Here is a 13708-nt window from a genome sequence, read left to right on the forward strand (position 1 = left end):
GATCTCAGCAGGCTTGGCTCCAGGTACATCCTGCTCAGCCACCTCACTACACAAAGCTAGGAAACACCCCAAGCACTGTGGTGACTCCTTGGGGTCAAAGAGCATGCTTTGCTCTTAAATCAATTTCCACCTCTGCACCTCCCCCATCCTTTGAACTCTGAAGGAGCAGTATCCAGGGCGAGGAGAGCTGGTCTTGTGGTAGCAAGCATGACTTGTTCCCTTAGCTAAGCAGGGTCCACTGTGGTTGCATATGAATGGGAGATTTGATGTGTGAGCACTGTAAGATATTCCCCTTAGGGGATGGAGCCGCTCTGGGAAGATCAGAAGGTTCCAAGTTCCTTCCCTGGCATCTCCAAGTTAGGGCGGGGAGATATTCCTGCCTGCAACCTTGGAGAAGCTGCTGCCAGTCTGTGAAGACAATACCAATGGTCTGACACAGTATCTGGCAGTTTCCTATATTGGGATAGAAACTGGACTCAGGTTGCTTGCTTCCCTTCATTATTTTTGAGGATGATGATGGATGATGATGATGATGGTGATATTTACACACAGTCTACCAGATGTTATTGACTGGATCTGGTACTTTAATTATTGGGCCCTTTCCAAGGGTCTAGGATAACTAAAGAAAAATTAAAGATATCGTCATAGTGTTCGTGCTGTCCCAAATATTGTGGCCTTCTGTAGTTGATGTGTTGTAATTTTATTGATGCCCAAGGTGTCGAGATGGTGTTCAGGTTCTTTTGGTACTGCACCAAGGGCACCAACAACTATTTTTAAAAATATTATTATTATCACCATTATTATCATCGTTATCATCATTATTATTAGTAGTAGTAGTATTAAGAATATTTTCATACCACTTATAAATCACTGCCAAAGTGGTTTAACATAGCAAAATAAATGAAAAGATGGTTCCTTATCCCACAGAGGCTCACCATCTTAAAAGAAACACAAGGTAGACACCAGCAAACAGCTACATGGAGGGACACTGCTGGGCTGAATAGAGACAGTTACTAAATACGGGGAGGGGTCACTTTAAAATAGGGGTTCTTAATCCAGGGTCCATGGATAACTACTTTATGGACCCCCAGAGGGTTCTGGGGAAAAACACTGAATTTAATTTGCTTCCTGGTGAGCCAGAATAGTTATTGCAAGTAACTATCCTGAATAGTTTATTCTTTAATTTTTACTGGAGCCTTATAAAAATACATTATATAAATGGGGTGAAGTTCCATGAGTAATACTTAGAGATCTGAATGGGGGGTCCATAGGTGCAAAAAAAGAGTGTCTCTTTGCCCAGTTAGCAGAAATAACTCTCCACTTCAGATGGCTGAGAGCTTGTGTGCCTACACCCTGCTTTGTGCTGCCAATGCTTTGCATAGGAATCCTTCCCAATGCACAACTTTCCTTAATAACTCAGGCCCACCACCACCACCATCTGGAGGGACTGATTCATGCCCTCTCCCTTCTCTGGTTTTTGTGCACAGAGCATCCACAGCTAACACCTACTTTACCCACAGGAGATGTCATGACTATACCACACAAATTAGGCATGGTTTTCAAAAGACATGTACATCCTACAAAATTCAATGTGAAAAAAAATATTTTAAAATATACTTGCTTTCCAACTTAACAAGGATTTTTCTCATCTGAGATATGCCTATTGAGCCAATGGAAATATTTCACCCACAATGTAAACAATATTTCTTTGGTGACAACTGTAATTGTTCAGTGTAGTGGCATAATTAAATATTCTTATCAAAAGATAAACATTTTTTTAATCCTGTCCTCTTCAAAGAACTGAGAAAAGCATTTACACAACAGCTTTTTGAAGTAGGTTAGACTAAACTACCCAGTGACATGCATGGCTGAGTGGGGAGATATGGCCCCTATGCCTAATCTCAGGGCTCTAATGCTGCTCATACTGGATTGTATCTTAACCCTACTTCGCATAAACACAAGCCAGCAATCCCCAAATTTAGGCTTTTAGTCAGCCATTATCTGTGGTCACCACCAATCCCTTCTCTTCCCTCAGATCATTTGCCAGCACACAGGCCGAGGACTTGGGAGAGAAGCAGGTCTTCTGTAATTTGAACTGGGATATGAAGATGGTAAGAAATAGTAGGAGCCCCCTTCTACTGCTCAGAGATCATTCCTGCTGTTTCTTACCCTCTCAAAAATGGCAGTAGAAGCGAGACCTCTGGGGAGGAGATCTGTGTGGTGCTGGAAGTCCAGTGTGCCAGAGGGCTGGGGGCACTCGCCACTGGCAAGCAAATTTGTAGGTGCCTGGCACAAGCCATCTTCCACTTGTGCTATCCTCTTCCACTTGTGCTCCTGTGCAAGCGGGGGACACACAATTTTCATCTATCCTCAGTTCCTCTGAACCCCCCCCCCCATATACACACACACCTGCTCCTGTGGGCTGGAAGCTGTGAAAGTGCTAGATAGCATGAGCAGAAGGCAGGGTCTGAAAATAACACACTGGCTCTAAAATCAAATCAAGTTTCTCCACCAGAATGAAAACATGCAAAAAGCTATAAATCCAGAATTTTGGCATTTTCAAACATGGAGATGTGATCAAAAGAGCCCCTGGTGGCGCAGTGGTAAAACTGCTGCCCTGTAACCAGAAGGTTACAAGTTCGATCCTGACCAGGGGCTCAAGGTTGACTCAGCCTTCCATCCTTCCGAGGTCGGTAAAAATGAGTACCCAGAATGTTGGGGGGCAATATGCTAAATCACTGTAAACCGCTTAGAGAGCTTCCAGCTATAGAGCGGTATATAAATGTAAGTGCTATTGCTATTGCTATTGCTATCTATTCATACATAATTCTTAAATATTTTTAAATATTAACAACTAGAGGGGTTGGATATTGCATACGATCATACTGGAGTTGCAACTAAATGCCATCTTTATTATGCATGCAATACTTGAGCAATTGACAGTCCTGTGCATTGTATCCATTCGCTGAAACAACATTGCATGAAGCATATTAAATCATTCTATTTTAGAAAATATCATAATTACAGTAAATTATTTTTAAACTTTTGTTATTGCCAAATATCTCTTGATTGATTAAGTGCCGTCAAGTCAGTGTCAACTCTTAGCAACCATACACTAGATTCTCTCCAGGATTCTCTGTCTTCAACATGGCCTTTAAGGTCATGGTCAGTGGTGCATTCATTACTGTCGTAATTGAGTCCATCCACCTTGCTGCTGGTCGTCCTCTTCTTCTCCTTCCTTCAACTTTTCCCAGCATTATGGACTTCTCAAGGGAGCTGGGTTTTCACATAATGTGTCCGAAGTATGATCGTTAGAGCCTGGTCATTTGTGCGAGTGAAAATTCTGGATTGATTTGTTGTACGATCCATTTGTTTGTTTTCCTGACTATCCATGGTATCCTCAAAACTCTTATCCAGCACCAAAATTCAAAAGCATCAATACTTTTTCTAACTTGCTTCTTCAAAGTCCAGAGCGTCACGGGGAAAACCACTGTCCGAACAATTCTAAGCTTTTAGGTATAGACACATCACAACATCTAAATATCCTTTCCAAGGCCTTCATTGCAACCCTACCATGTGCTAGTCTGTGGAATATTTCTTGTCTGCTGGATCCTTTACTGTTGATGGTCGATCCTATAAGGCAGAAGCTATCCACCACTTCAATGTCTTCATTATCAATTCTGAGGCGGGTTGCTGTACCTTTTTGTCATTAGTTTAATCTTCTTATATCTCTTAAATATCTTAAATCTAAACAAGGTTTGTAAAAGTGAACTGTATTTCTAGTCTTATTTAGCTATACTTTTCAATTAGCAGTTGCTATCACTTCCATCAACTTGATACCAACAGAAGGTATTATCAGGTCAATGGAAGTGATAGCGACTATTAATCTAAAAGGATAGCTAAATAAGATGACTCTAGAAAGCCATTTCTTAGACTACAAGCCATTTTTTTAGATTTAAGATATGAATATTAAGATATTTACATCTAATATTTGGCATTAACAAAAGTTTAAAAATAATGTTTGTCTTCTGGTAAAGAGCTCAACTGCACAGTCCTCATCACGGGAAAGGAGTACACAATTTTGTTTACTTCCTTTCACTTCTTGGCCATATCAGATGACTGCAGCTCACATACAGGTGAAACTCGGAAAATTAGAATATCGTGCAAAAGTCCATTAATTTCAGTAATGCAAATTAAAAGGTGAAACTGATATATGAGACAGACGCATTACATGCAAAGCGAGATAAGTCAAGCCTTAATTTGTTATAATTGTGATGATCATGGCGTACAGCTCATGAAAACCCCAAATCCACAATCTCAGAAAATTAGAATATTACATGAAACCAAGAAGACAAGGATTGAAGAAAAGAACAATATCGGACCTCTGAAAAGTATACAGTGTACTGTGCTTGATTGGCCAGCAAACTTGCCTGACCTGACCCCATAGAGAATCTATGGGGCATTGCCAAGAGAAGGATGAGAGACATGAGACCAAACAATGCAGAATTGCTGAAGGCCGCTAATGAAGCATCCTGGTCTTCCATAATACCTCATCCGTGCCACAGGCTGATAGCATCCATGCCACGCCGCATTGAGGCAGTAATTGCTGCAAAAGGGGCCCAAACCAAGTACTCAATACATATGCATGCTTATACTTTTCAGAGGTCCGATATTGTTGTATTGTTCTATTTTTCAATCCTTGTCTTCTTGGTTCCATGTAATATTCTAATTGTCTAGTTTTGGTTAATGATTGGGTAACTCCAAAAGAAGTGGGTGCAGTTACAACAGCTAGATAAGTTGTTGCTGGGGGTTGAACTGCTTGAATCACCTGCTTGAAATTGCGTGAAACTTGAGAGCTGCTGAAAACACTCCTGGAGCAGCTGATGAAGCAGAATGTACTAGTGTCTGCTAACCGAGAGCAGATAGAAATTGTCTCTCTGAAGGTCTCTCTAAAACAACTGCTCTTGCATCTCTCCTGCTCATCCCTCCACCTTCTTTGACGAACAGAATGGATGCAGAGAGACATTGTATGAGGGAGGCCCCCTTCGGAGAGACGGTGTTTCTGCATCTCTCCTCCCTCAAAGCTGGAGAGAACAGAGTGAGGTGATGGAAATCATGACTTTCGATTACATGGTCATGAGCTTGGAAATGAAATGGCCAATCATGACTGGGTAAATCGGGGCAGTTGGCAGATGTCATGGGCATACTATCGGACTCTGAGGATGAGGAGGAGACAGGCATTGGGACAGCGGAGGAGGGAGTGCAGCAACCTCAGCTTCTAAGGCAAGAAGCTGCACAGGCAAGCAGGACCAAATTACGGGATGCTGAAAAAGAAACAGAGCCTAGTACGACAGCTCCTGTGTGGTAGGTGCAGCCAATCTCAGCTGTAGAGAGGTGTGAGTCAAAGAGACAGGAGGAGATAAGGAAACACACATGCAGAACGGCTCGACTAACAAGAAGAGCTGCTAAGTCAGGAACCATGATTCAGTCATGATTGAAAGCACATGGCTTCAGCCTATTTAAGATGGCTTCGCCTCAGCTGCATGGCTGGTAGCAACGCCGTGCTTTGGTGAGCTACCCAGCTGTGTTCCTGATTGTTTTGACTGTGCTTTGACTCTGGACCGTTTGGACTCTTTTTGTGGAATTCAACTTGGACTTGGTTTGACTGACTGGATATTGTAATGACTCAGACTGGCTTTGGTTTGGAAATTGCTTACTGCTTGGCTCAAACATTCTCTTTTTGACCCTTTGCCTACTTCACGCTCCATCTGCTGATATATAGCTCTAGATTAGCCTGACAGGTTTACGACAGCAGATCTGAGAGCTGACCAAGAAAGCTAATTGATGAGAATTTTTGTTAGGGTACAGCATTAAGTGCAGATTATCTGGATACAGTTATTCCAACATTTATTTATTACTATTGCTCTAATGGTTACTATTTATCATATCTTAGCTTTTACCAAAAGCCTATTGTTTGGATTGGAATTTTTTTCTTTTTAGTAAAATTTTCACTGTTTTGATCAAACATTTGTGTTTGATCAAAAATCTACATGGTGTCAGTAGTAAAGTTAGTCAGATCATGGGTTGAGACCAGGCCGTGACATATATGCTCCATACTCTAATGTGTATTATATTGTTGTGTTATTACAGAATGTGCCAATCCAGCATCTGTCCCAATATTTAATAAGAAATCCTGTAATTTCTTCATTACTCCTATATTTGGAAGTTTTTCTTGGATTTTAGAGTAGCTGCTTTCACTCGGACACTTAAGGATTTGTTGCTCAACCACTCAGAAATGCAAACCCAATTAGCACTTTTTCATGTGCTCTCACAAATATCACATTACCCAAAAGCCACAATTAATTTCTGAGGCTTCTTATACTGTAAATTTAAGCTCAGGATAATTTATTCTTCATAAAGACAGGGGAAAATGTCTTGGTATTCTATCAAAGCTTCAACTTACTTATGTAAACTGCATCAGAAACAGCAATACCTTATAAAAAAATTTAAAGATGCTACACATAGCAGAAGATGAGCACAAATCACCCACTGGAATCAATCAGTGAAACCTCAACACATCACATCTTAGCTACTACAATTGTATGCAGGGTCAGCATCAATGGACAGCATCACTGAGCAGCTACCAAGGGCTCACAGCTGATCCTCAAAGACCAACTCTGGACCCAGAGACTTAGTGTTGTTGTGGTGACAGGATCCACCCAGATGGGGGCCCATGGAGGGCAATTTGCCGAGGGCCCCCTGAAACCTGGAGCTCAAATTGCCTATACAGCACCAAGATAGATTTTAGAGGCTCCTATCTGGATGTCCCCACCATCTGAGGAAAGGTAGGTGGTGACTTGAAGAGGACCTTGTTGGTTGTTTTAATGGTGCTGCTGTTAAAACTGCAGTTTTAACATTGTTCTAATGGCTTTTATTTGTAAATATCTTTGAGAAACTTGTTGAGAGGGTACATACAAAAATCCTAATTCAATTCTATTTTTAACCATGTGGCCAACACGAGACTAAAAAACATTCTCCATCGAATTCTGACATCTTATCAATCTAATATAACTCCCTTCAAAATAATCCTGGAATCATCTGGGTGTCTGGGCATTGAGATATATAGACAGCACTACACTGAAGTAGGAGCTCTTGTCTAGAGTACCTACATAACAAAAGACAGTTCTCCCTGAATACGGGGGGAGTTTTCATGCCCCAAAACTCAATAATCAAATCAGCTCAAACACAGCATGAACACAACACATACATAAGCCTACTCACACATTATTTTCAGTGCACATACAACCTGAACATTACATGTAAAAAGAGGCTAACATTCATTCCATTTGTGTGATCCACACACCCCAATGGATCAATAAATTCACAAAAGACACCATTTCAGTTTGCTACTAATTATAATCCCAAATGCTATAAGCTCGAGCTGTTGATAAAGCAGAACTTTTTCCAGCATGCAGTATTTTTACCAGACACTCTCATTTCCTCATTACCTCAGAAAAAACTGTTAGAGAACTAGATAGGTGTACTGAAAAGATTCTGCATGTCTTTTTAGTACCAGATGGGAGGAAAGCTGGTCTTGTGGTAGCAAGCATGACTTGTCCCCTTTGATAAGCAGAGTCTGCCCTGATCGCATAATTTAATTAATTAATTAATTAATTGTTAAATTTATACCCCCGTCTTTCATTAATGAAATCCCAAGGCAGCTCACAATAAAACTTAAGAACAAGATTATAAAAAAGACACATCAAAATATTGAACTAAAAAAATATAGAAACAAATCTGATTTTAAAAAAAATTAAAACAAGCATAAAAACAGTACAAAATACAAGCAGCAGCAGTGGAGACAATCATATAAAAGCCTGGGTAAAAAGCCACAATTTGACTTGCTTTCTAAAAACTGTGATGGAGACTGAGGAGTGGATTCCCACCAGGAGAGCATTCCAGAGTCTGCTCCCATATGAATGGGAGACTACATGCATGAGCACCATAAGATGTTCTCCTTTGGAGCTGCTCTGGGAAGTGCATCTACATGCTTGCATGCAGAAGGTTCCAAGTTTCCTCCTTGGCATCTCCAAGACAAGGCTGAGAAAGATTCCTGCCTTGGAGAAGCCGCCGCCAGTCTGTGTAGACCCATGCCTGTTCAACTGTGGCCTCCCAGCTGTTTTTGGACTACAGCTCCCATTATCCCAATAGCCAGGGATTATGGAAATTGTAGGCCAACATCTGCAGGAGGGCCAAAGTTGAGCAGCCCTGGTATAGACAATACTGAGCTAGATGTACCAATGGTCTGCCTCGGAATATGGCAGCTTCCTAAGTTTCCTATTCTTCTTTTTCTTATCAAATAACCACAGTGGGATAGAGAAGAATTCGAATGTGTGAAAGACATCGTCATAGATCCAAAAATGAAGCCAGATACCAAGCCTGAAACAACTGGTCAATTCAATCTATATCCAGTAAAAGTCCACAAACCATTCCTCAGAATGTAAAACCATGGGATTCACCTTGATCTACAAGCCTCACAAAGTTGTTGTACTGATAGTGTAAATTCAAGCTTTAGCACAGTGGATCTCAAACTGGCAACAGAAGAGATAGGGCTGTTCCAGACCCAAAGCAGGTATTTGGATGAATTTGAGAATCCCCGCTGTGCTTTTCCATCTGAATGGACCTCTCAAATTCACCCCAAGGTTCAATATAGCCAAACAAACCGAGCTTTGAACCCAAGGTGTGTCACTGACTTGTTTTAAGTACAGTTAAACTTGCCATTACATTGCATCTGAACCAACCCCCCAGGCTTTATTCTCAACTTGTTGCAAGAGACTCAACACAGAACACATGAAAAACAGGTGCAGATTGGCAAATGGCAGAGGGAGGGGGCAAAGAAACCACCGGCAGCAAAACAAACCATGCAGTTGTCAGGTAATCTGTGGAGGGAATTCTTTGCTTGTTTTTGGAAGCTTGGTTAGAAGCTTCTGTGGCTCCGTGTTTTGTCTGGCCCATATTGTGGCAATATGTGCAACTACAGATAATTCACAAAGTCAAGAGTTTTGAATTTTGCAGTTGGAGATGGGAAGACTATTGGGTAAGGGGAACACTGCTTCCTACTACTACCTTAGATCTTGTTGCTCCTAGGCTTTGGGTTGGTAGCAAGTGTCCTTTCCAGCAAAGCTTTTTTTTTCTTATTGCAACTCACCGTTGTTCATGTTAATCAAATAAATAAATGTGTTCTATGAAGTTGCATAACACTGGGAGGGGATCACAATGTCTAGCCTATTCTTTTTGTCACAAGGGGAAAACTCACTCTGTTAATTTATATGGAATGCATCAAAGGCCATTGGTTTCAAAGTAAATGACCAAGAGGCATTCCAACCTAACACTAGACCATGCCTCCAGGCACTGTGCTCACAACAGACATTTTCTTGCATTAAGAGACCTGCTTCTGAAGTGACATGTCAACTTGAAAGATCTTCATACTACTGGGACAGGAAGGAAGCCCATCCATCAGAAATAGAGAAAGAGTATAACTAGAGTTTGCACCTTCTGAATCTATATTGTATTTTTTAATCTCTTGTACTCAATCTAATAATAAAGCATAGCACAAACAACATAGAACTGCACACTGTCTTTTCACTACATCCCTTTCCCTCCTCCACCACAGATGGGATCTTATATTATGGTTTCATAGTAGCAGCAAATGTTTCAAAGGACATTACTAGATGAATATATATATACACACACACATATACATACACACTCCACTGGGGCAAAAGCAAGTAGAAGCCAACATGAATGTATCAAAGCCCTAGGAACATATAATCCAGTAAAAAGGATTTGTGAGTTCAAAATACATCCTTCCAGTCACCATATTTGCTACATAATCCTATAGGCTCCAACTGTCTCTACTTCCTGGAATCTGTCTCTGGTAAATCAACTGTCTCAATTTTTGACTCCTGGGGACACCATGATCTTTTTCGTTCATTCATTCCTTAGGATTCAGCTGCCTTCCCAGCATCTCTAACAAATCTCCAAGTACGTGAGTGTAAGCAGGGGCGTAGCAAGGTTGGAGTGGGCCCAGAGACGAGATTTTAAAATGGGCCCCCCCCCTCAAAGTCCAGGGCCTCCGCACACCCCAGGCCCCCAAGGATTTAAGTCTGATATTTCAAAATAAGTATGCTGCCTAGAAATACATTTCACTGAATACACACACACACTTCACAATATATAGTGATATACATTGAGTACTGTATATTTGTGCTACTTTTAATGCCTAGAACACACTAGCAACGCTAATTATTAAAATGGGACTATCGCTGCAGATTAGCAAAGGAGACTTTCAACCATGCAGTGTAAGCCTATGTATGTTTTCTCAGAATTCTGAACAAATTCAGTAAAGTTTGATTGCAGGAGGTTTTTCACAGGAGGCTTTTAAAGCCCTTTAACACACATCTCCTCTGGAATGGAGGTGCTGCATTCACATGTTGGCCAGATTGACCCTAAAGTCCCTGCGAGTTATTGGGGAGCAGTTCACACACAAGAAAAATAAAATAAAAGCACCACACATGCTTCACAGTTCTCACTCAGACCTTCTGGGTTGCAAAACAACTTGAACATAAGTGTATTTATAAATGAATGAATGAATAAATATAATATTGTTTGTTCCAGAAGTTTTTATAATTTTCTGCCATGAAACAAGCCACTTATAGGACTTTCTAGATAGTTGTTTTTTTAAGCCAGCAAATTTTCCAAGCTGTTTTAAATTAAATATTCAGAGACTTCTCAGTCTCTCACCCCTCCATATCAAAGCCCTATGGCAAGCAGATCCCTATATATCCAGGGGAGAGGGGTGACCACAAAAAGGAGTTCGCATTCTACCTGGCAAATGCTGGGCTGCTGCAGAGGGTCTGCTGCAGAGAGCTGTGGGGGCCACTCTGCCTGCCTGCTTCCTTGCTTGCTTGCTTACTTGGGGCCTCCCTGCAAGCCTACTCCAGTTCAGGCTTCACTGAGGCCTACACTGAGACCTCCCTGGAAGCCCCGCCCACCCGCCAATCAGCTGATTGGCGTGGAGAAAAGGAGCTCTTTGCAGGCAGCTTGCTGCTTAGATTGCCTGCCAGGAGGACAAGCAGGAGAGAGGGTGAACAGGGCAAGTGGCTGAGGGGACTTGGGGCTGGGCAGGGGGCAATGGGGAGTCACGTGAGGTGCCTCTGGGGGCCCCCCAATGCAGTGGGGGCCCCAGGCAACCGCCTCCCCTTGCCTAATAGTAGTTACGCCCCTGAGTATAAGCATCATGTCTCTAATGCACCTGCATGCAAATGGGTGTACAAAATAAGGCACTATGCCCTGCATACAGCAGATGGAATCCAGTATTCATCAAACTTAAATAGGGCATGTAGGGTTGGAGGGGGGGGTGCCTTGGGCAGTAATCTTTGCTATGCGGATTAGTAGAACTGTATACCATGCCACCAAGGTTGCTTGACCATGCTACCTACATAGAGATCAAACCTCCCAAGTTGCTTGGCCATACCTCCTACTCATCACAGGCATGTCCCTGTTTTCATAGGTGAAATGTTGGAAGGTATGTAAACCTTGCATCATTTAGAAAACAACAGTATAATTACAAGAAGAAAGCAATTTTGTATTTTCAAATACAGCATCATCATCAGCCAATTTTTAGCAGAAGCACTACTTACTTGCTGACTTCTTTATATTGTGCTATTTCTTCAATATAAAGGAGATCATGCAATCGTGACTGGTAATTACACTTTGTCAGTGATTTATCCAAGACAGACTGTGTAAATAGCTGATCAGCAGATAGAGGAATTTGGTATCTAATCAAAAGGCTCTTCTCCAATTCAGTAGTCTCATTTGGCTCAAATTCTACAATAGTCTTAGAAGTGGAATCCCAACGCTTGGCTGTAGTTAATAGTTGTTGTCGTGCATTCATCAGGTATTCAAGATCTGTAAATAGACAGATAAACAGAGATAATACAATTGGCACTTTTTTCTCACATGCAATTCATGAATGTAAGTTAGAAGGGACAATTTTATTTGATTAAGCATGTGACACTTTATGAAGTTTCCATAAAAATATACAGAAGATGATGAAATGACATGGCTTGTCTTTTTAGGAAATTTCCCCAAGCTACCAAAGCTGCTAGAGTTACTACTACTGTATTAAAATAAAATAATCACACTGCAGAGACAGCTATACAAGTACAATAAAAGATCCAGAATTAGCAGCTTCCTAAATACACTGGATGGCACCTAGACCTTTGGTGCAGCGATTAAAGCAATTTCTGTGAAAAGAGAATTCTGTTCATGCAAGCACTCCTTGCATGAGTGCAAATCTCCTTCTGTTCACATAAGGAGCTTCCACCAATGATGCACTACTGTGCTGAGGTCTGGATGCCACTCAGGGAGTAAGTTCCAAAGTTCTGGCAGTGTGTTCCTCCACTGTCAAAGCCTTTTCCAGGAATGAAAAGAGTTGCACTCATGCAAGAGGTCTTTATGCTAGTGGAATGCTCCTTCTTCTGTTTCCAGACGGACCTTCTGACGATGGAGCAAGTGCTCTGCTAAAAGTCAGAATCCAATCCAAAGTCACAAAGTACAAAAAATCAAAACTACGACATATAAGAGCCCCTGGTGGCGCAGTGGTAAAACTGCTGCCCTGTAACCAGAACGTTGCAAGATCGATCCTGACCAGGGGCTCAAGGTTGACTCAGCCTTCCATCCTTCCGAGGTCAGTAAAATGAGTACCCAGAAATGTTGGGGGCAATATGCTAAATCATTGTAAACCGCTTAGAGAGCTTCCAGCTATAGAGCGGTCTATAAATGTAAGTGCTATATTAAGCTGGTAGCATTTGGAAACAGTGTCCATATCTGAAAAGCAACTAAAAATAATGTTGTAATTGGTATGTATTAGATCTGTGATTCCCATGGTATCTGGGTATCTTTTTAGCTAAGCCTTTTAGCTTTTTTTAATCCAGCAGGGCTATAGTATTAGTTGCTAAACATATGCTTTAAAGGAAATTTTATCAATATCAGTAAAGATGGGTCAGGAAATTTGCAAATGGTTTTCATGATCTATATATGTACTCTTTTATAGCCTAGGCTGTGTTTACTGCAAGCTGGTGCATGGATGGAGGGCTAGAGTGATCTCTCACTTCTTATGTGGAAAATGTTATCTTTGTGCACTACAATTACCACAGTCAAGACCTCTCAGGTTGATCTCTTCTCCTCCTGTTTAGTAAGAGAAGCTTAACAGAAAAGGGGATGGGCACAGGCCTTTCTTGCTCCAGAAGTATTCTGGCTTTGGTTTTGTTTAGAACATTGCTGTTTCTTCTCACTGTCTAATCTAGAGAAAAACCATTTATATTTTTTGTCCCGCTTGATGGGGAGATGTTCAGATCTTGTAGTGTGCTGATGATTTTGTAATATGGCAGAGATATGCTGTTTCAGAGCACTAGGGATTTTTTAAGCAATTGTCTACCTACAGCCTCCTTTAAAGGAATGGAGTCTACTCCTTCTTCCAATGGAAGAAAAACGCATTCACAGTCCACTATTTTATAAATATAGAAAGCTTTTAGTTGCTGTGCTTACTGAAGCTAAATTTTCCAAATATCACCTGCAAGAAAACAGTGGTTTTGAAAGCTTTGGGAGGTTCTCCTAATCCAGAAATTTGCTTTTCAATGAAAAA

The 13708-nt window shown here is 41.3% G+C and overlaps 1 protein-coding gene across 5 annotated transcripts in view; it reads right to left on the bottom strand.

The window, feature by feature from the left end:
- HELZ (helicase with zinc finger) overlaps positions 1-13708 on the bottom strand; it is a 236890-nt gene that overhangs the window by 134394 nt on the left and 88788 nt on the right. For all 5 annotated transcript variants that reach the window (XM_053295358.1, XM_053295360.1, XM_053295359.1 and 2 more), the window contains exon 11: positions 11703-11970. In XM_053295358.1, coding sequence (XP_053151333.1) covers positions 11703-11970 — 268 coding nt within the window. The remainder of the gene's footprint in view (positions 1-11702; positions 11971-13708) is intronic.

Source organism: Hemicordylus capensis, chromosome 2, assembly GCF_027244095.1.
Source record: "Hemicordylus capensis ecotype Gifberg chromosome 2, rHemCap1.1.pri, whole genome shotgun sequence".
NCBI classification, from domain to species: Eukaryota; Metazoa; Chordata; class Lepidosauria; order Squamata; family Cordylidae; genus Hemicordylus; species Hemicordylus capensis.